Here is a 24,501-nt window from a genome sequence, read left to right on the forward strand (position 1 = left end):
TATAATTGAACTTTTGTCATCAGATATACTTATTGTTAAAACATTAGCAAATATTGGGTCACAAAGTTAATATTGTAACTAATCATTGAAAAATATGTGACCAAAGCCTTAGCCAGATATTTAATTCTTTAGCTACATATACAATATTTGTGTTGTGATTATTAAGACACCAAAACCAATAAGTTAATAAGGATTAAATCCAATGAATCATATTTTAATTATGAGCTCTTTTCCTTTTCTCTTTGTGTCTCTGGACTATTCTTTAGAGAATAAAGAAGTTTTGTGAATTGTGTGGTCTGTTGATAACAAAATTACTCACAGATCACCACAATTTCATTTGGTACATTACAGTGAGCTTAAGTTTACCCGGGTAAATGTGATAGAGAAAGATTGCAATTTTAACTATTTCCCCTAAATTTCTCTTGAAACAGGCATTACTACATAATGTCAAAATGAAACTTATACTGGTATAACTACATCAATATTAGAATATATTGAAAGGATTCAGAGTTATAAAAAGTCAATGACTATGGTTCTTGAAGAATTTAATAATATAACATCAAGTTGTTAAAGTAATATAAAGCCACTTCTAAAAATACAATTTTAATAGAAGGCAGAAAATCCCAAATATCTTTGGCTTAACATTGAAACGCTGTTTGCAAAGGAGACAGAAAATAATAACAACCACACATTGGGCACATGCAGCAGGACTAGACTTTTATGAACATTACTTTATTTCACCATTAGAGCAGCTCTTACAGCTAGTACATACCCGAGCCAAGTTCAATGCCAGGTCTTCCTCATAGGGCAGGCACTTTCATCATTTCACACTGCTTTCTATGATACCATGACTTCCTTCTATAACTAACGTCCCAACCTGTCATCCTCAGTAAAATAAAATATAATTCTTCATATATATATTTAGATATTTTTTAAACATTGAGATTAGAGGAACATTATGAAATAGTCATCTGAAATGGCTTCTGCATCAACAAATGAGCAAAATAAAAGGATAATTGAAGTCATTATCATTATAGCAAAATGTAAGTCCCCCGCTAGTTGAAGAGTCAAATGTTTTCTTTCCCCTCATTGACGTATTTTTTTCTTATTGTTCTTGCTTAAACCTGATCTGTCTTATTCCAAGAGGAAAAGGAAAGCATACAATCAATTTGGAGCACTCTCACTTAACTCTACAAACATAAATTCACTAGTTTCTATTGTCTTTGTCGTATTTATTCACCAGGCAACAAGCATCAACTAGAAGTTTAGCACTGGGGATTACATAACGTATTTGACCTTGAAATTTTAGGTTCTATCTCCTAAATATTCAGCAAATGAGCTGAAATTTCTCTTACCTGTAAAACAGCAAAAGCAGATTTAGATTCACTGTGAATATGATTAATTTAAATTGTTTATATCTACTTACTCAAGTGTTGATGAAACCCACAGGAGATGCCCCAAGGGGAATATACCCCAATTATCTTCCGGTTCAAAATAACAACATGATAATTTATTCAATAATAAAAAAGACAATACTTCTGGAATAATTCACTACCTGTTGATATTTATTGAATAGAGTCTTTTGGACTCTGATTTGTAATGATGTTTTAGATTTGCATTTTCCTAATGATTCATGATGTTAAGTTTTTTTTTCATATTGGCCTGCTTGTCATGTGTAAGTCTTTGGAGAAGTATCTATCTAAGTGGTTTGGATTTTCTTCCATTCCATAGCTTGCATTTTTACTTGGTTTACTGTTTCTTTTGCTGTAAAGATTTGGTTTGATGTGCTTCCACTTCTCTAATTTTGCTTTTGTTGCCCGTGCTTATGGTGTCACATTCATAAGCATTGCCAGACCCAATGTCATAAACTATTTTGCTTATATTTTCTTCCAGGAGTTTTATAGTTTCAGGTATTATGTTTAAGTCTTGAAGTTGACTTTTGTACATGATGTAACATAAGGATCGACTTTCATTGTTTTGTATGTGAATATCCAGTTTTCCAAACACAATTTGTTGAAGTGCCTTTCCCCTCCCCATTGTGTATTATTGATACTCTTCTTGAAGAGTAATTGACCATATATGTGGGGGGCTTATTTCTGTCCTTTATGCTTTGTTCCATTGGGCTATATGTCTGTTTTTATTCCAATGCCATGTTGTTCAATTACTATAGCTTTGTAACATACTTTGAAATCAGGAAGTGTGATGACTCTAGTTTTGTTCTTCTTGCTCAAGATTTCCTTGGAAATTTGAGGTCTTTTGTGGTATCATATGAATTTTCTATTTCTGTAAAAAAAGAAAAAGAACTATTGACCTCTTGATAAGGAATGCGCTGAATCTTTAGATTACTTTGTGTAGTATTTGCATATTAACAGATGCCAATTAAAAGCAGAACTGGATATCATCTCATACCTGTTAGGAGGGCTATTATTTAAAACATAAGATAAGAAGTATTGGCCAGTATATGAAAGAATGGGAACTCTTGTGCACTGTTGATGGGAATGCAAAATGTTGCATTAATTATTGAAAATAGTATGGACACTCTTCAAAATTTAAAATTTAATTACCATATAATCCAGCAATCCCACATATGGGTATATTTTGAAAAGAACTGAAAACTGGATCTCAAGGAGATATACACACTCCCATGATTACTGTGGCATTATTCACAATAATCAAGATGTGGAAACTTAAATGTCCATTGAAAGATGAATAGATAATGAAAATGTTATATTATTATTATATATATATTATGTATATATATATACATAACATTATTATTCTGTCTTAAGAAAGAAGAAAACCTTACCATATGCTGCAACATGTATAAACCTGTAGAACATTATGCTAATGAAATACGCCCATCACAGAAGGATAAATATTTTAGAAATCCACTTATATAAAGTATCTATCTTGCATGTAAATTATATCTCAATAAAGTGGTTTTATATATTTATATGTGTATGTTTTAACACTAGATAGAATGACATTTTTTAAATTACCATCTGTCATTGTACACGTGTGACCTAACAATCCTTTTGCCCTCCTCCCTTCCACTTTCCCCTCTGGTAACCACCAATCTAATGTCTGTAACTATTCATTTATTTATTACTGTTGTTTTATCTTCCACTTCTGAGTGAAATCATATGGTATTTGATTTTCTCCAACTGCCTTCTTTCGCTTAGCATAATATCCTTAAGTTTCACGTGTGCTGTTCCAAATGGGAGATTTCATCTTTTTATGACTGAGTAGTATTCCAGTGTGTATATATACCACATTTTCTTTGTCCATTCATCCACTGACGGACACTTAGGTTGGTTCCAAGTCTTGACTATTGTCAATAATGCTGCAATGGAGATCGGGGCACAGATATATTTTTACATCCATGTTTTTGTGGTACCTTGGATAAATACTCAGAAGTGGAATAGCTGAACAGCATACTAATTCTATTCCTAATTTTTTGAGAAATCTCTATATTGTTTTCCACAGTGCCTGCACCTGTTTACATTCCCACCAGCAATGTATGAGGGTTCCCTTTTCTCCACATCTTTTCCAAAACTTATTATTTATTCTATTGTTAAGTATAACCATTTCAATGGTGTAAGGTGATATTCATAGAGGTTTTGATTTGCATTTCCCTAAAAATTGCTGATGTTGAACATCTTTTCATGTGCCTGTTGATCATCAATTTACCTTCTTTGGAAAAACATCTGTTCAGATCCTCTGCCCATTTTTTAATTGTGGGTTTTTTTGCAATTGAGTTGTATGAGTTCTTTATATATTTTCCATATTAATCCCTTAAATGATATAAGATTTGCAAACATATTCTCTCAATCGTTAGGTTTTGTTTCCATTTTGTTGATGGTTTGCTTTCCTGTGCAGAAGAGTTTTAGTTGGATCTAGTTCCACTTGTTTGTTTTTTCTTTTGTTTCCCTTGCCTGATGAGATGATACATATTCAAAAAAAATACTGCTAAGACTGAAGTTGAGGACCATACCGCTTATATTTTCCTCTAAGAGTATTATGGTTTTAGGTCTTAAATTCAACTCTTTAATCCATTTTGAGTTAATTTTTGTGTATGGTGTAAGATAACGGTCTACTTTTATTTTTTGTATGTGGCTGTCCAGTTTTCACAACACCATTTATTGAAGAGAGTTTCTTTTCTCCATTGTATATTCTTGGCTCCTTTGTCAAAGATAAGCTGTCCATAGATGTGTGATTTTATTTCTGGGCTTCCAAATCTGTTCCATTGATCTGTGTGTCTGTTTTTCTGCCAGTTGCATGCTATTTTGATTACTATAGCTTTGTAGCATATTTTGAAGTCAGAGATTGTGACACTTCCAGCTTTGTTCTTTTTTCTCAGGATTGCTTTTGCTATTCATTGCTCCATGTTAATTTTAGGATTCTTTGTCTGACCAGGAAAAGAAAACAAACAAACAAAATAAACAAATGGGACTAAATCAAACTAAAAAGCTTCTGCACAGCAAAGAAACCATCAACAACATGAAAAGGCAACCTAACAATTGGGAGAAGATATTTTTAAATCATATATCTGATAAGGGGCTAATACCCAAAATGTATAAAGAATTCACTCATCTCAACAACAACAACAAAAATCCCAGTTAACAATTGGGCAAAAGATCTGAAGAGACTCTTTTTTCCAAAGAAGTTATACAGATGACCAATAGGCATATGAAAAGATGTTCAACATCACTAATTATTAGGGAAATGCAAATCAAAACCACGATGAGACATCACCTCATGCCCCTCAGAATGGCTATAATTAACAAGACAAGAAATAACAAGTGTTGGATAGGATGTGGAGAAAAGGGAACCCTCATACACTGCTGATGGGAATACAAAGTGGTGCAACCACTAGGGAAAAGAGTATGAAGTTTCCTCAAAACATTGAGTAGGACTACCATATGATCCAGCTATCCCACTGCTGGGTATTTATCCAAAGAACATGAAAACATGAAAGTGTAAATATATATGCACCCCTATTTCCATTGCAGCATTATTCACAATAGCCAAGACTTGTAAACAACCTAAGTGCCCATGAAGGGAAGAATCGATAAAGAAGATGTAGTATATATACACAATGCAATACTACTCAACTACGAAAAAAAAGATTCATTTATATCACTCCAAGGAAAAGATACAATTATGATCTCAAAATGGCATGTACTCAATTGTTGGTTGATAGTTAGTTTTCTCTCCATTTAAAAATTTCCCCAAATGAGGAATATTTGGAATATTTCTACTATGTTTATTCTGACTGTTATCTTGTATTAAAGACATTAAATCAGATTTTTCACATACGAATATTTTGACCTAAATCTGTAAAGAGCGTTTCCTATTATCCTTGCTGTATTACCTGAAACTCTCTCATTCAATTTTTAATTGAACTCTGAGTTAACTAGAAATTTCTATCTTAGATTTAAATACTAAAACATATATTCTAGTTTGAGATTCAAGATTATGACTTCTGAAATATTTTGTAAGCAATTAAAAAACCTTTCCTCTTACCTGTGTAAAGGAACTGCTCACTCAATTAAGTTGAGCTATGGATTCTAAACCTTTAGACTCATACCAAGTTCTCAAGCTCTTCTTGGAGTCCCCACGGGTGCTCCAGGGAGAAAAAATAGTATTTCTCCTCTGGGATGGAAAAACAACAAGAAGATTTCATTTTTTCTCTGAGGTAAACAAGAGAATAGTTCTGGAGCAATGAACTGAATGATAAAACTGATTATATGAATGATCTTTGGCCTCTTGTATAAAATTATTCTTCAGTGGAAAAAGAATATGCAGCAGACTGGAAAAACGATCTAACGATACATGACATAGACCTAGATGTGATACTAAATAGCTATGTGCCATTGGGTTGATGACTTAAATTCTTTGAAATCTATCTTCCTCCTTCTGGGAATATAACCTGTTTATTTTTCTCAAAATCCTGTAAACTGGTACATAATGAAATAACATGAAAGCATAAACTATGACAGAATTCACAATCATTTAATAAAGATTACTATAATGATTTAACTTTTAATGTTCCACACTTCCAAGTGGTATGAGAGACACATTTAAGTTCATTGAGTATTTAATAGAGGAGATACAATAAAATACGTGGATAGGAAGCAGTGATAGGAGAGACGGGACAATATACAGATAACTCAATATTCTGGTTAATGAAACATTATAATATTAGAGATCTAGTAGAGATAAAGGTCAAAATTCGAGTTGTACAGGGTCTTGTCCTGTCTTGGGGACCCTATAACTAAACTATAGACTGGTACTACACTATGCACTTAAAAAATTGTGAAAAATATTGTGAAAAATACATAGATTCTTAAACGCTACACCCAGAGATTCTCCCTTAGTAGAGAGGGAATTTTGGCTATGGAATCTGAATTTTAAAAGAAAGAAGATGATACTGATAGCACAATTGTGAACAAAGGATCCATTAATTAAATGCAATCTTAAATTATCTACATATTTAATGCAACCCTAATTAAAATTTAAACAAACATTTTTTTGTAGAAATAGACAAGGTTATTCTACAATTTACAAAAAAGACAGGGGAACTAAGACAGTTAAAACAATTTTGAAAAAGAATAAAGTAGCATTCAAATAATCTGGTTGCAAGATTTAACATAAAGCAAAAATAATCAAGAGAGGGTGGCACTGGCGAAAAGATAGACATCTAAATCAATGAAACAGAATAGAGTCTTCAGCAAAATATTCACGCATTAAAGTCAATTGATTTTTGAGAAAGTTGCTAAGGAAAAGCTGTGAAGGAAGGGCTGTCTTTTTTTGTAATATGCTTAATATGTCACGTAGCCTCACGCCACAAAAAAGAGGCATTGACCAATCCTTTCCATCATATAAAATGTTGTCTCAAAATGAATCTTAGAGTTTAATATAAAACCTAAGATCCTGCCATTTCTAGAGAAAAAATAGGACTTACGTCACCATGGGTTAGTCACTAATTTTTGTACAAAACACAAAATGCCTGAACCTTTGGAGGAAAAAGTAATAAATTTTTTCATCAGATTTAAAATCTGCTTTGTGAAAAACACTGTTGAGGGAATGAACAAAATACACAGACTTGTACAAAATATTTGCTTAACAGTTATTCAGTAAAGAACATGAGTCCAGAATATATAAAGAACTCCAAAACTCAACAATATGAAACAAAAGGGAAGATAATGAAAAATGGAAACAAACTTGAACAAACACTTCAATGGAGAAGATACACAGATCGCAACTAAGCACATACAAAAAAATGTTCAACATCATTTACAACTAAGGAAATACAACTTAAAACCACAATGTGATCCCGTACACCTCTCAGAACGACTACAATTTTACAAGTATAATAATATGACAATTAAAAGTGCTCACAATGATGCAGAACTGGAGCTCTCATCCATTGCTGGTAGGATTGCAAAATGTTGCAGCTGACCCAGGAATCTCGCTCTGTGTTATTGACCCAGATAAAAGAAAGCATGTATCTACACAAAGACCTCTAAGCCGATATTTATTACAATTTACTCACTATATTGTAAAACTAAAAATAACCCGAATGTCTTTCGACCTCTGAGCAGCTACAGTGCAGTACATCTTTATGATGCAATACTATTCAGCAATTAATAGGAACAAAAGCTGATATTTTAAAGTAAAAAGATGGATCTTAAAGACAGCTTGTTAAGTGGAAGAAGGCAAACTAAGAAGCTCACCTGCAATGTCTTTCCACCCGTAGCATATTGTGGATGCGGCAAAATTGTGACAATGGTGAACACATCTGACACATCTATTGTTTCCAGAACTGAGGGTAAATGACTACAAAGTGGTAAGAGGGGATTTTTTTGTTTATATTATTTTAAGATATATTTAATACAGTATGCATTTGATTGCTTTATGGTATGATTTTATGCTCTGATTTTAGTAATAATTGGAAGACTATTTTGTTATTTTTATCCCTTTGCAATTTAAATATCATCATATGGACTTCAATAGTAATCATTTTGTTCCTTCAGTGAGTAAATATGATGGGTAATATGACTATCAGAAGGAAGGACATATGAAGTTGTACATATATCAAGGTCGCTTTTCCAGTTTCACGCTCAAAAAATCACTCTCATGTTTTTCAGATGTCCTGAACATATGATTGGACAGCTACGTTAAGTCTCAGAGCTAGACTTGATTCAAGAGTACTTTCTATCTCTTGTGTCTGAACAGATCTTCCTTTCCAAAGGAGTATTTTGTACTTTAGACATTATATGTTCCTTTGACAGTACTTTCGTAGTCCTACATCTTCCAGAAGCCCTCCCCGGTTGAAACTTTCCTTCCTAGTCTCTCTGCCCTACTCATTTGACGTTTCTCTAAGGATTTTGTTCCTCTATATGAAGCCTTGTTTTCAAAGGCACTACATGCTGCTTATTTCTGAGATTCTCAAAGATCCAGAGCACCATTTCGGTCTCTGACAGTCCCTTGTGACAGTCTGATTGAGTCTGGCATATGGAACATCTGGAAAATTGAAGAAAAGTTAAAATTCTTTTGGGCCTCTCTTTTCTATGAATGCTAAATTTCTCTATTTTGGTCCTAGGCATGTGTGTGTGTGTGTGTTTATTGTGTGTGTACATCTACCTATTGAGAGATCATTGACATCATCCATCTATTAATAATTGATTGATTGATATTTTTTATTTAACCTCAACAGTCTTCAGGATTTACAAAACTACAAGATTATAAAGTCCCACAGAGGTTTAAACATTTGATGTCTCCTCCACATTTCTGTGACATTTTTTGAACTTTTCTGATTATCTTGAATAATAATCTTCCAATAAACTCAAACATATATGTTGATTTAAACCACACACTTTATAATTTGAACAGAGTAAAAGTATATTGAATTTAATTGACTATAAATGCATTTTGCTGGATTCTGCAAGAGATATATTATGATTTAACATTACTATAGTTTGCCATATTTACTGACTTGTTGCAGTATAAAATGGCTTATATTGCCCGGATGAGGACATCGATTCTCAGAGAAGTTAGTGCTCACCCAGTGTCAGAGTTATAATGTAAACGTATTTTAAGATTTCTTATCTAGTGTCAAAACGTGTATTTTTTTCTTAAAGCATCATTTTAAGCCGGAGATCAAATAATTTTATAAATATCAACATGTGGTGCAGAATTCCAGAACCATTTACTTTTTTATCATTGAGTAAATCATCATGTTGATATCTTGAACCAGAAGTTAATTGGGGCATATTCCCATTGGGGCATCTCATTTGGGTTTTACCAACACTTGAGTAGGTGGATATAAACAATTTGAATTAACCATATTCATAGTGTATCTAAACCTGCCTTTGCTGTTTCACAGGTAAGAGAAAATATCAGATCATTTGCAGAATATTTTAGGAAGTCGGACCTAAATATCAAGATCAAATGTGTTATGAAATCCTCAGTACTAACCCCTCTAGTTGTTGCCTATTGCATAGGTAAATAGAATTTATTCATCATAATCTGATTTATGCAGAGTCTAAGAACTGGAAAACTGTATTTCCTGGACTAAAACAAAGAAAACAGAAAATATCGACTTTCTGTTTGTGGAACTAATGAGAATGCACCAAAGAGTGCATGTTCTCACTTTCCTGATAGAAGAAACAGACCAGTTCAAAATAAAACAATCAGGATATTTATCAACAGAGGGCAAGAAAACATTTGACCAATTCAACTATCTGGGGGCTTATATTTTGATATAATGAGAAAAATAATAATTCTTATGTTTATTACATGTAGCTAAAGAATGAATATCTAGTTCAAGGCTCTGGTCAACTATGTTTTTCAATGATTTAGTTCCAACATTAGTGTTGTGGCTCAATATTTGCTAATTTTAAAAAATAAGTACATGCGATGACAAAAGTTCAATTATATGGGCATCCTAAATTTATACAAAATAATGACATATTTAAACGAAATTGTTTTAAATATTCATTGTTTCACATAATTGATTAATTTGCCTGGCTGTGCCTTAAGGTTTCTGCTTTGTCATTTAAATTTATTTCTATTTGAAAGAGGAGTAAACTTTGGAAGGAAAGTCTAATCTCAAATGAGGCTTTTAATTATGGAGCTAAGTGGGGAGCGCAAACTTTTAGATTCTGAATCCTATGTGATTTTCCTTGAACCAGGTTTTCATTGAACTGATGGCAAGAATTGTATTTGAGTTGAAGTTTTTATTGTGACTCTTAATTGCATTAAAACAGAGATTGATTTCACTATATTCATCATAGTTTGTCTTTTTATTACTTTTATTTCTCTTTTTTTTTATCATATCTACATAAATCCTTGTCTGAACCTCCAGTTGGATAATATTCATGTCATCCCTCTCTGTGACATTTTAAAAATAAGCAAGATGTACTGGGGGTTTCCCAATCAATTCATTAAGAATTTTTCTAATGAAATGATATCTTTGAAATGACTTTGTAGTATTAGAGCCACACAAAAATATTTAGTTAGAGTAAGTGGTTTGAGTACCCTAATTTGTTTTGTTGTAAATTCTTTTTTCCATTTCATATAACTCAACCTACATTCTGCTTTCTCAGATATCTCATATGAATATTTCTTGTTTTCTATCTTTAATCTTTCCAATAATTGTATTAAAATATTTTCTCCTGATCTTGACAGTTCTTCTAGAATCCTGACTTTGTCTTTCCCAGAAGTTTGTTGGTCTGTGCTTTCTTCTCCTTCCATCACTATTTCTAATCCAAATGACTCTCTTACTGATGGGTTCCACGTCAATCTATTGAAGCTGGAGCTTAACTGGTGTTATGAATTTAAATAATGTACAGAATATTATTTGCAGTAGATTATGATCCCTCAAGACTTACTCAAATTTTCTATGGGTAGATATTTAAAAAAGAAAATAATTGTAGTAAATAACTTGAATAAAATCTATCCTCCAGCTAGTGTTATATTATGCGCTAATAATGAAACTTTGAATTCAGGTTCAGGTAACACTTTGACTCCTAATTTGATTAACGATGGGACAATGCCCAGGATTGATTTTTTTCTATACCTTCTAACTTTAATTTTTCACTACTTTTTAAAATCTTAAATGCTAAGTTTTTTGTTTGGTTGCAAAGATTGTTTTTTGTTGTCATATTTTTAATTGCTGATCTTTATGAACTTGTTGTGTTTAGGTAATAGTTACCTAGTTGTTGTTTCACTGAATCCAAATCAAGAATATATAATCAAATGTAATACTCCGAAATAAAAATCATATTTTTCTATTTTTTCCAATAATTCTTTCATTTTTACCACAGAATTTTGAGAAAGTAGAATATAGATTATCAAGAATTCAGATTTCCAAAACCATACAAATGACTAAATACTTACCCCAGAGGACAACATAATAATAGTATTTGAAAAACAAATTAAATGAAACACATTATCAGATAATTTTATATTCAATCATGGTCCATCTTCTTAGAAAAGATCTTAATTAGTTTTCAGAATAACCTAGTGGAGTTAGAAAATGTTTAGAGAAATTAACTCATAAAATAATATAATTCAGTAGGCTGTTAGCCTGCCAAACAAATGTAATACAACATATTCTATATGTAATTATTTTAAAAATTAATTTTATTAATATAATTTGCCCTTCAATATTTATTGTATTGTTTTTAGATAAACACTATGTTCGTAATTATAGAAGGAAGTTTTTTTGCTCTTCACTTTGTATTTTAATGTCATTTAATAAGAAAATGGCTAATAAAATTCATTGTTAAATTAGTCATTTGGCTTGATGGTTTTAGAAATGACCTGAGTTGAGCCAGTGAGTAAAACGCAGATCTTACATTTGATTCTGCAGTGAGTGCCATCAACTTTTGACTCATCATCTTGTTACTGTGTCCTGAAATGCTGCTGGGGAATTATGCATTGCCAAGTAATAAATATGATGACATAATTCACTTTCCCTGAGTCACAATATTGCTAATTTTTGTCATAGCAATATAAATTATAATTTTACAAATATCTTCAGGTTTGTTCCATGAGGTGTCAACATGAAGAATGTCACTGAAGTTACTATATTTGTACTGAAGGGCTCCACAGACAAGCTTGAACTGCAAATTATCTTGTTCTCCTTGTTTCTGGCAATTTACCTGTTTACTCTGATGGGAAATTTGGGACTGGTTCTGTTGATCATTGGGGATTCCCAACTCCACAACCCTATGTACTACTTTTTGAGTGTGTTATCATTTTTGGATGCCTGCTATTCCTCAGTTGTGGCCCCCAAAATGTTGGTCAATTTCCTGTTGGAACATAAAACCATTTCATTTCTTGGATGTGCAGCACAGATGTTTTTCTTTGTTACTTTTGGGACCACAGAATGCTTTCTCTTGGCTGCAATGGCATATGATCGCTATGTAGCAATCTACAACCCTCTGCTGTATTCAGTTAACATGTCACCCAGGGTCTATGTTCCACTCATCATTGCTTTCTATCTTTGTGGCATTTTGAATGCTTCAGTGCACACAGGGGCTGCATTTAGCCTAACCTTCTACGCATCTAATGAAATTAGACATTTTCTTTGTGACATCCCTCCTGTCCTCGCCATTTCTTGTTCTGACACGCACACAAACCAGCTTCTAGTCTCCCACTTTATGGGTGTTATTGAGATAATCACTATCCCAATTGTCCTGATCTCCTATGTTTTCATTCTATTGGCCATTTTAAGAATGCAATCTGCCAAAGGGGGAGAAAAAGTTTTTTCCACATGTAGTTCTCATCTTACCAGAGTGTCACTTTATCACGGAACAATCATCTTCATGTATGTGAGACCCAGTTCGAGCTACTCTTTGGACCATGACATGATAGTGTCAATATTTTACACCATTGTGATCCCCATGCTGAATCCCATCATCTACACTTTAAGGAATAAAGATGTAAAAGAGGCAATGAAAAGAGTGTTTGGTAAAACTAGGTGTATCAATAAAATATATTTTACACACTAACCATTAAATTAAAATAAATTTAGAATGATGTTCATTGTCTCCATGTCAAGAAGTTATGATATAAATGTTTTATTTTAGTTTACTTTCTTTCTATTCTTCTTAGACATTTTTAGGTGAAGACCAGAGTCATACCTCTACCTATGCAGTTTCCACACATGCAGAAAAACTGTGTCATCTATTTGCTTCCTACTTAATTCATTCTCAGATATACACACACATGCAAATACACACATACGTACATATATGCTGATACAGATTTTGTTATTCTGTAGTTGTGTGTTATTGTGTTGTGTTATTATGTCAGCTGCTGTAAGAAAGTGTCACACATTTGTGGCTTAAACAACAGAACTCTATTTCTCACTGTTCTTGAATCTAGAAGTCTGAGGTCAAGGTGAAGGCAGGGTTCATTTCTTCTGACGCCTTCTCCTCGGCTTGTGGATGGCAGTCTTCTCCCTGGGTCTTCATGCATTCTTTTCTCCTTGACTGTCTATGTCTTAATATCTTCTTCTTATAAAGATACCAATGATACTGGATTAGGGCCCACACTAAAGACCTCATTTTAACTTAATTACCTTCACAAAGAGCTTATCTCCAAATACAGTCACATTTTGAAGTACAGGGGTTAGGATTTCAACATATGAATATTGGTATATATTATATATATTTTACACACACAGAGTCACATATACATGTAATATTTTTTTAAAAAGTATAGTATTGAATTTCTTCTCAATGTGAGTCAAATTGGATAGGATGCTAGGTTGCAATTACAAGTAATTTTATAACTATGTCTGACAATCTTGAGCAAATACTACCTAATCAATAGCAAAGCTGACATATTCCCATACCACTTTTGTTGAATCATTGGTATCAGACTCCAGTTCAAGCCCTCTGTTCCATTCTCAGATCCATGCCTTGGCAACAATATAATCGCAGCCTGTGGTTAGGAGACCTCGGAGAACATGCTGCAATTCCAGGTGTCATTACCATGCTGTTTGTGAGGGTGCATTTCTTCCCCTTTTATTATTGCCTTATTTCATCTAGAGCGTGGACACTCAACTCGCTCTTTATTTCCTCACAGAATACAGAGATGAAGCATTATCACTTATCAGGATCTTACATAAACACAAGAATGACAAAAGACAAGCACAGTTCCAAGAAGAAGGTACAGCTCTCTGGTAGATTGGGCTTTTCCGAAAACTAAACCTCTGCCATCTTTGTGGGTTTCCCTACAGGGCTTGTCCTGGCTCAGCTTGGGCTCTGTTTTACTTTGACCCCTATCACTCTGTGCTGTCCTTGAAAATGCCTGCTGTGTTCAATGTCCAGGCCCAAGAAACAGAGTAAAGACGAGAGTCTTTCCTGTGCTCATGTCTACCCCTGCTTACAACATGCCTTGTTTTCATTGCAAGGACATGTCTCCTCCAAAGTTAATTATATGTGGTTGTTTTTTATCTTGCTATCCTCCTTCCTTCCTTTCATTATCATTAATATTTTTTTGAGTGTGAAATTCCTTTTGTTGAAATGGACAGTTACCTTACATAGAGTAGAGCCTAAGGACATTTTCCTAAAGTGGAAGTATTAAGTTTAAATAACATCTCTACATTACAAATATAGAGCATCTCTAATCACAATATATTCTCCTCATAATTTTTCTGCATTTCTTTTCTCCTGTCTGAAAGGCTCTCCACACTATTTTTCAGAAGATTCTTTTCTTCAAATTTGTCTTGTTAGTGAGGTCTCATTGGCTACATTATGATGATGGCAATTTACCATATTTGCATCTCCACATATTCCTCGTTTATTACATGCACCCATTGCACTTTCCACTATTTTACATAATACGAATTTTAATTTATCTTTGGTTTATTGTCTAATCTATTTTCCAGAGCCTAGAGCAAGTCCGACACGTGCTGTTCCTCATAAATATTCCCTTAATAAATGTATATTATGGATAGAAAACTGAAAAATATTTTATTTACTTCAGTTAATGGAGACGTAAAACTGAGATCACATTTTCTGTGCAAATATTAGTTTTTGTTTAGATTTTCCAGTTTTATCTTTCCTTTTAAAATTCTTCCTCTTCCTTTATTAGTCTATTTTGCTATTATTTTGCTTTCTGAATTGGAGATACATGTTACAATAAACCCTGTGTCAATGCCATCCCACATTTTTTAATTTGTCATATGTTCCTTATCAGTATATGTTTTTTTATTTATTTCTCTTTGACTTGAGTGATTTAGTAACTTATTTTTAAATGTCAAACAGTAATAGTCTATTTTTATTTGTTATTCATTTCTAAACAGAATGAAATTTTCGTATATTCTATGTTAAGATCTTTTTACACTAATATATGGCTGCAGATACATTTGAACACAGAGAATTCTCTCTTATTTGTGGTCAAAGCTTAATACACACTTTTCTATAAAAATATTCTTATCAAATGTATGCTTTAAGTCTTTATGTCCTCTTCAATATTTTCTTGACTAAAAATGTTCAATAGAAGTGTGTTAGGTTTTCCTCATATTATCATGATTCTGTGTGTTTTTTTCTTTGAATTTCCTGTACGAGAAGTTTTCAATTTGAAAACATTTTTGTTACATTAATATTTGCATAGATCAACATTTCTAAGTCTTCACTGTGAAATAAAGTCTATCAATACATGTTATCCATTTTTGTTTATTTTGATACTCTTTCCTGCACTCTGCATTTCTCGACATTCAAATTACAACCAATGTTCTTTTCATGAGTATTCCCTAAATGTATATCTACCCATACTTTCATTTTTATCTTTCTGAAACAATTAGTAATATATCTAGATTTTTAAAGACTATTTTGAAAGTCTTTTCTTTTTAAAAATATATTAGGCTCATTTACAATTACTGCTAAACACATAGTCAATTGGGTTTGTCATAATGTCCATGTTACTAAACATGTATGATACACATATATGTGTTTTTATATACATATGTGCATATATACACAGGTAGATACACACACGACATATGTTAAATCTTTCCCTTTGGGGGCTTCATCACTCCCTGTGTCATTATTTATTTATTTTTCGAATGGTTTTGTTTTTTTAGGAATATATCTAGTTTGAAAAATTCTGTCTATATTATCTCCATTGTCCCTACATTTTTAGATGCAATCTCTTGGTTTCCTACTGTGAGAAATATTGGTGTTGGCAGTTAGTCAAAGTTCAATTTGGCTATTTGAATTTTATATTCATATTTGTCCTTTCTCATGTTGCCTTGTTTCCATTTTAGCCTGTCGTGAAGTACTGTTGAAAAACATGATAAAGGCTTTTTTCTAGCCCTTAAAATTAAGGAGATCTTTTGTTCTGGTTCTGTATATGGAAATATTAAGTTTAATAAATATAATTTAATATTGATCTTTCTTTGTTGACTAACTTAGAACGTATTATACCTTTTTAATAGGAAGATTCAAATCTTCTTTCATTTCAGGGAATAAAATCTGGATTACATTTTGTGATACCTTTTCTGCTTCTTGGGCTTGGTTTTCCTCTTTGAAGGATTAAATTATATGCATGTTCTGACTTCTTTGTCTTTATATTCTTCCTTTCTTCTGTTTTCCTTACTGTATTTTTGTGGGATCTATTCACTTTAAAAAGAAATTCACGACTTTTTTCTTTATCTTATGTAAATCATATTTAGAGATATACAAGGGTAGGAACATTCTTAAGTAATAATTTACATAACATAAATTTCACCTGTTCAACATATATGCTTCACTATGCTGAATAAATTTAAAGGGTTGTGCAATTCCATCACTCTTAAAAGAAACATTGCAGCAGCTAGCAGACATTCCCTATTCTCTCATCCCCAAACCTAGGCACCACTCTCTATTTTCTATCTCTATAGATTTATCTTTTCTGGACGTTTCATATGAATCGGACTATACAATGTGTTGTGCTTTGTGACTGACATGTTTTCTTCAAATAATGTTTTTAACCATCCATGTCATAGCATGTGTAAGTACTTCATTTCTTTTTATTGCCGTACTATAATCCATTGCATAGATATATCACATTTGTTTACCCATTCATCAGTTGAGGGTCGTTTGGGTTGCTTTTACTTTTTGGCTTTTACTCATAATGCTTATGAACACTTTCATGGAAGTGATTAATTAAACACATGGTTTTAATTATCTTGGGTAGATACTGAAGAGTGGCCCCAGGCCCAGACGGTTTCACTGGTGAATTCCACAAAACATTTAAAATGAATCAATGCCAATGCTTGAAAAACTCTTCCAGAAAATAGAAGAGGAGGAAACACTTATCAACTCATTCTATAATGTCAGTATTAAACTGACAAAACCAGACAAAGATACCACAGGAAAATAAAAACAATAGAAAATCAATTAATAACTTACGACTATAGGTGTAAAAATCCTCAACAAAATGCTAGCAAATCAAATTGAGCTATTTAGGAAAATTAGTATTCATGGGTTGATTGACTCTTGCGCTGCTTCTATATTAGTCTTCATTTCTACAATGATTTTCCCCCCAATCCTTTCCTGAATCCAAGCAATCGTTTTACGAAATCTCATTTTTTGTGCATACGTTTTCTGAGATTTTCTATATTTTCTATAAGCTGCTCTCAATATATTTTAGACTTTTCTTAATTAGTCTCTGTGTTTGCTTTATGATATATTTTTCTGATATACTTTTATTATCAATGGATATTTAAAACATTTCTCATTTTTTCACATTATATTATTGAACAGGTGGTACTTCTTTGGAACCTTTTTCTCTCCTTAATATTTAAATGAAAAAAATATACATACACTTGGAAAAATTTGTTTTTTTATGTTTGGTGGTAGAGTTGTGCTTCTGCATTTTTCTTAATTTACACCTAGAGGGCTTCAATCTCTGTTGTTAACATAATTGTTTTTGTTGATATTGCTGCTGTTTTTGTCTTTTGTATGTTTTTAAGGACGTGTTTTAATCACATGCATGTGTCTGCATACATACACATCGAAATAATTTATAGTGAGGCAAAATGAGTATGATAATAGAAGGAAACATAAGTCTGTACAAAGAAATGAATAATGACAAAAATTTTAAAATGAACATAAACATGAAAAATGCTGGGTTTTTAATTTTAATTGCTTTAAAAATGAACGACTAAAGTAAAACTATGCTGACACATTATGGTTTTTAACCATACGTAAAAGTAAACTTCATGACAAAAACAGCACAAAGAATGGGAGAGAAGATTTGGGTCTTTATTACTCTAAGGTCTTTATATTAAAAGTTAAGCTGTATATTATTTTAAGTCTAGTAAGATATACTAAGCATGCATATTATAATCCTGTGGTCACTACAGATAAGAGAGAAGATACCCATTACCAATATCAGAAGTGAAAAAAGGGATATCACTTAGTTCCCAGAAACCTTAAAAGAATACAATATTAGGAACAACTCTTTTCTAATAATTAAGTGAAATGTAAAAATGCTTAAAGATGCCGACATCAGAAGAAATGAGTGACCTGAATAGCCCTCTATGTATTGAATAAATTGAATTATCCCTTAGAAGCCATCTGTAAAATTTCACTTTTGTCTCAGACTGGAATGTGCACAGAGTGCTGGGTGGAACCTCTTCAACCATGCAGAAGAGGACAACATCTGAGGGACAACAGATCAACGACATAGAAGACACCTCCGTCCCTTGATTACCTTGTGAAAATGAGCCATCCACAAACCCTAGTCAACTAAACTCTGTGAGGTTATGACCAAGGATCCTTTTTTTTGTTGAACCACTCCATTTCTGAATCCCTTTGTTACACCAGGATCGCTTGTGCCTCAGCTAATACAGATTCTCTTCCCAACACTATTCCATCATCTGATAAATTGTCCTTTCTTTTACAGAATTATTACTTCTGCATATAGGACTGTACCATTATGTTTGAGAAGATTTAACTAGTATTGTGCAAATCATGGTCTCTTCTATCAGCACCCCAGAGAATGTTTGCCAACAAAATATACCTTTAGAAAACCCCTGGAATTTTATTGGATGCTTTCTTTAATATAATAATGAAGTCTATTTTTTCAACTCATAATAGTGCTATAATCGTGTAGGAAAAAAGCTCTATCATTGACTGGTGATGAAGAATATGAACTCTAGAGTTAGGCTGTCTGGGTTCAAATGCGAGCTTGTTCTTTAGTGGAGTCACCATGAACCAGTTATTTTATCTCTCTGTTCCCCAATTGCAGCATCTGTAAAATTCAGCCTTCAGATACATTTATTTAGCAACTTTTCTAGGTGTCGGGGGTATAACATGGAACAAAGTAAGCAAAATTCCTGCACTCATTGAGCTTACATATGGGGAAAGATAAGAAGCAAAAGGTACAAGCCAAATATATCAAATGTTAGATGGAGGTATCTGTTATGGAAAACAAACAATGAAAGAGGGATAGGGACAGGTACAATTTTAAACAAGGTGGTAAAGATATTCTTATTAACAAGAGAATAAGAAAAATAGCACACAGTTATCTACAAAATGAAGTTTCAGGATGAAGAAGAGAAAATGGAAAAATTCTAGACAGTATACGGATTAATGTGTATACGAAGAATTAGGAGGTCATGTGTTCAAAACAAAATGAATGCGATGAATAGAACAATAAGGAATGAGCTCATAGAGATGAGGAGTGGGAATAAGATCCTTTTGGACCAGTGGGCTCTTTTAAATCTTTTGGTTTTTACTCTGATGAAAAGCCTTTCAAGATTTGTAAAGAAAGTTCTATGATTCAACTTACTGTTTAAAAGTATTGCTCTGGCTCTTACAGTGAGATTAGACTCAAGAGGGATAAGGCCAAAAAGGAGAGCCAAGCTAGGAGGCTGCAGCGATAATTCTAAGACAGAGATGACGGTTCCATTGGCTAGAGTGGGAGCAGAGAAAATGTTAAGAAGTAGTCAGACACCAAATATAGTCTGTGTTTAGAATCAACATAATGTGCTAATGGATTGGATGTTAGGTGTGTGAAATAAAGAGAAAATTCTGGAGTCATTTTAAGTCTCGACCTGAACAAGTAGAAAGAAAGATGGCTTCCCATTAAATGAAATTAGCATGTGGATATTGCTAGTACCTACTTGAAAGTTCCCTTATGCAGATAAACTATGTTAATTTTATATCTAAAGCACTTCAAATATTGTCTGGCACATGGTAAGTACTCAGCAAAATAAGTTATTATTATCGTCACATCTATCAATTATTTGGAAGCAAACACAGTTGTTCATATTTTTGGCATGCTCTATTCTTATGTTTTTTATTGTATTTATACTAAATAGTATTTTGATATGGCACCATTAACAAGAAGATTATGTCTTATGTTACTTCAGACCATGGCTTACATAAAATATGGTTTGCACAAATATAACAAGGAAATTGGAGGGCAAATGCAAATAGTCCAAATTTTTCATATTGCCCACAGATTATGTCAAATGTTTGGAACAACATTATATACATGCTTTCTAAACCACATTATAAAGAAGATAGAGTAGTCTTAATTTAATTAGAATTTAATTCAAGTAGTATTTCCCCAACTTAAGTTTTATCTAAAAATCATAGAATCTGTTGACCATCTTTGCCAACACAAACCAACAGGATACATTTCTAATCATAGAAATAGAAAAACACCAAAGCAAGGTAAAAACACAGTTCATGAAAAAGACCAGAAAAATGAAAAAAATCATGTAAATACATGAAGAGACATAATGCTTTTTTTTGAGACAAAGTGCTAATACAAGATAAGACATGAGATAAAAAAGCATATTATTAAATAATAAATGCTTATCAAATATTTATCTCTAATTTCAAACAAAAACAAATGGCAATAAATGTAAATACAGAGTCTGACCAACATGAATATCAAAGGAAAAATAAGTCACAATTTAAAATTGCACCTATATAAAGGAAATTTTAAAGTAAATCAAAATGGTATGGTATTAGTATGCATACAGATATATAAATCAATATAACAGAATAGAGAGCCCAGAATTAAACCCACTCACATATGGTCAACCAATTTTCAACAAAGGCACCAAGAACATATAATGGCGAAATTTTATTCAATAAATGGTGTTGTAAAAACTGGATATCCACATGCAAAAGAGTGAAATTGAACCCCTATCTTATACACAAAAATCAAGACTTAAATGTAAGACTTGAAACCATAAAACTCCCAGAAGAAGACATAAGGGAAAAGCTCCTTGACTTTAGCTTTGGCAGTGTTTTTTTGGATCTGACACCAAAAGCACAGGAAAGAAAAGCAAAAATGAATAAGTATGGCCACCTCAAACTAAAAAGTGCCTGCACACCAAGGGAAACAATGAACAAAATTAGAAGACAATGTCCGGAAAGAAAGAAATATATTTACAAATTGAATATCTGCTAAAGGGCTAATATGCAAAATATATAAAATTCTTTTATGACTCAATAGCAAAACAAAACAAAATAACCTGTTTAAAAATTAGGCAAAGGAGATGAATAGACATTTTTCCAAACAAGATGTAGAAATGACCAATAGGTATATAAAAAGCTGCTCAACATCATTAATGTAAATCAAAACCACAATGAGCTGTCATCTCACACCTGGTAGATTGCCTATTATCAAAAAGACAAGAGATAACAAGTATTGGCAAGTACATAGAGAATAAAGAATCCTTGTACATTGTTGGTGGCAATGAAAATTGGTGCAGCCACTATGGAAAACAGTATGGAGATTCCTCAAAAAATTTAAAAGAACTGCCATATGATTCAGCAATTTCACTTCTGGGTATATATCAAAAGGAAATGTAGTCACTATCTTGACGAGTTAAGAAGTTCATTGCAGCACTATTCACAATAACCAGAATATGGATACAACCTAATTATCCATCAACAAATAGACGGATAAAGAAGATGTTGATGTATATATATGTGTATATATACGTATATATATACACACACACTGGAATATTATTGAGTCGTAAAAAAGAAGACAATCCTGGCATGGATGACAACATAGATGAACCTGGAGGATATTATGCTAAGACAATACTCTATTGTATCACTTATATGTGGAATCTCCAAAAATAAAAGTGAAATTCAAAGAAACAGAAAGTAGAAACCATGGTTGCTAAGGGAGGAAATGAGGAGATGTTGGTCAAGAGGCATAAATCTTCTCTTAGAAGATGAATAAGTTCTGGGGATCAAATGTACAGCATGGTGATTATAGTTAATAATACCGTGTAATATATTTAAAATTTGATGAAAGTAAATTTTCAACAGTCTCACCAAAACTGCAAAATAAAAAAGACAACTAAGTGATGTGATAGCTGTGTTAATTAGCTTGATTTTGGTAACCATTCCACAATGTATAAGTATATCAAATCATTATGTTATACACTTTAACTATATTACAATTATACATTTTTTATAATTTTATCTGTAAATTATACCTCAATAAAGCTGGAAACAACAAAAACACCATGATAAATACCACTGCACTATTCCTACCATGATTCTAAAAAATTCAAATTACTGAAATGTCTTGACTAAGTAAAGAAAAATTACCAAAAAGATTGATTCCTTTTGTCTCCTTAATAAAATCAAAGTTAAATGTGCTTTGTATTATCTTTTGCTTATATCACTGCTAACTCTTGAATTTTCATTGCACATACCCTTGAGTAGAAATGCCATCAATACTTGATAGTCAGATTTAGTGGGTCTGGAATGGGCTCTAGAAGATTTCTTTGTCTCTCACAGTAAAGCAGTATGAAATACTCGTCTAGATATAGTCTACAGTCCATGGATTAGGGGACATACTCACTTTTTCTCACCTTCACTGGCAAAATTTTGACATTCTTCCATTGAAAAGGGCAAGGAGACATTTAAAAAGTTTCATTACCAAATAGTTTTACAAAAAATCATACATCCCAATAATACAAATATTAAGGCATTTCAAATAATGATTTCCAAATTATCTTTATGCCCAGAGGATAAAAAGCATATGAATCTGTATGATGAGTGACCCTAATAAGTAATCCTGATTGTTTTCAATGAAAAAAAGAAGAAAGAGTAGGAATGTGAGAGGCTATGTAGTGATAGACTGAGGACCTCTGTGAACCTATCTCTCCAATAAAGCAGAAAAAAAAACCTGTCAAAAATATTAAATCAATTTTTTCAGAACTCTGGAAATCAACTAAAGATTTCAAAGAATCGCAAGAGTTTTATTTACTCAATGAAAACTATTGAAGTTTGGTGAGAATAACAGGTTTAGCGGTATTGTAACTTGACCTAATCTCATCCCATTTCCCACAGCTATGCAATAGTCATAAAAACCAGTAGCTTGACAATGATAACTGAGACCCAGCAACCTTGCAGACCCTGGATTGTGTAGCTCCTAAGGATGTCCCATCCTCACAGCAATTGTTAATGCATTTTGCAAAACACAGGGATAATACAGGCTTCTGCACTGGATCATAAGTCAACAAAAAGACTGTAATAGAGATGGAAAATCCTATCTACACGGATATTAAATATTTACCAAAATAGCATGCCCAAAAGGAAAGTATCAACTGTATATACAGGACAATGTAACATAAAAAAGAACACCACATACTGAAAGAGATGCAATTGTTGCAAGTCATTGAAGAAGGTTATGGGCTGTTAATTTTAACCCAGAAAAATAGTTAAAATGAATTAGTATGATTTTGCTTTAAATAATTAAAAACTATGATCAAGAAACTATGTGAAAACCAACATAAATGATTTATAAAGGAAAACAGAAAAGGATGAGATTTCTGAAGATTATATGTTTTCTATTATTTCATTCACTCACAGTGTGTTAATGGAACTTGCTTCTCTTGGAGACTTTTAAACATTTCAAGAGGAGTTGATGCACCAGATAAACAGCACAAGAAGAGATTAGGCAGGCAGACTAAATCATATATCCTCAAAAGCTATCTGACTCACATTTTCTGTTCCAGCCTCCGATACCACTTCGCTGTTACTACCCAGTGGTTACTGTTCTCAATGAAAAGATCATTGTTATTGTCATTGGTGCCACCTCACTTTGGAGAAGAGAGTAGGATGACCATGGCACTTCAAGATTCAGATGACAAGAGTATCACAAATTTTTTAATATATGCACTTAATGTCAGCATGTAATTGTATGCCCATCTTTAGTGACGCTAGGCATGGGAGAGACAGGTTATAGCTAGATTTCTAACTATAAACTGCAGAAACATGAAACAAACGTACCTAATCAACATAGTGGCATATATTACATAAATAATAGGTTGTCTCACAGCACATGCAGAAGCTGCAAGAACCTGAATTCAGTGTCTGTATCCAGGAAACGACTTGAAGTAATAACTCATATCCCTTACATCATTTCTGTTAATATTTGCACATCTACTTAATTCTCCTCTATGTCCCTGATGTCTGAGTTCTACCTTTCCTCCAATCAATA

General features: G+C 32.7%; 2 protein-coding genes across 3 annotated transcripts in view; both read left to right on the top strand.

The window, feature by feature from the left end:
- LOC139074340 (cTAGE family member 2-like) overlaps positions 1–24,501 on the top strand; it is a 624,763-nt gene that overhangs the window by 24,792 nt on the left and 575,470 nt on the right. The gene's annotated exons all lie outside the window — the stretch shown is intronic.
- LOC103545300 (olfactory receptor 5T2-like) lies at positions 12,075–13,025 on the top strand. Its single transcript, XM_070566006.1, has one exon. It carries the CDS (start codon positions 12,075–12,077, stop codon positions 13,023–13,025), a length of 951 nt encoding a protein of 316 aa, XP_070422107.1.

Source organism: Equus przewalskii, chromosome 11 (assembly GCF_037783145.1).
Source record: "Equus przewalskii isolate Varuska chromosome 11, EquPr2, whole genome shotgun sequence".
Classification (NCBI taxonomy): Eukaryota; Metazoa; Chordata; class Mammalia; order Perissodactyla; family Equidae; genus Equus; species Equus przewalskii.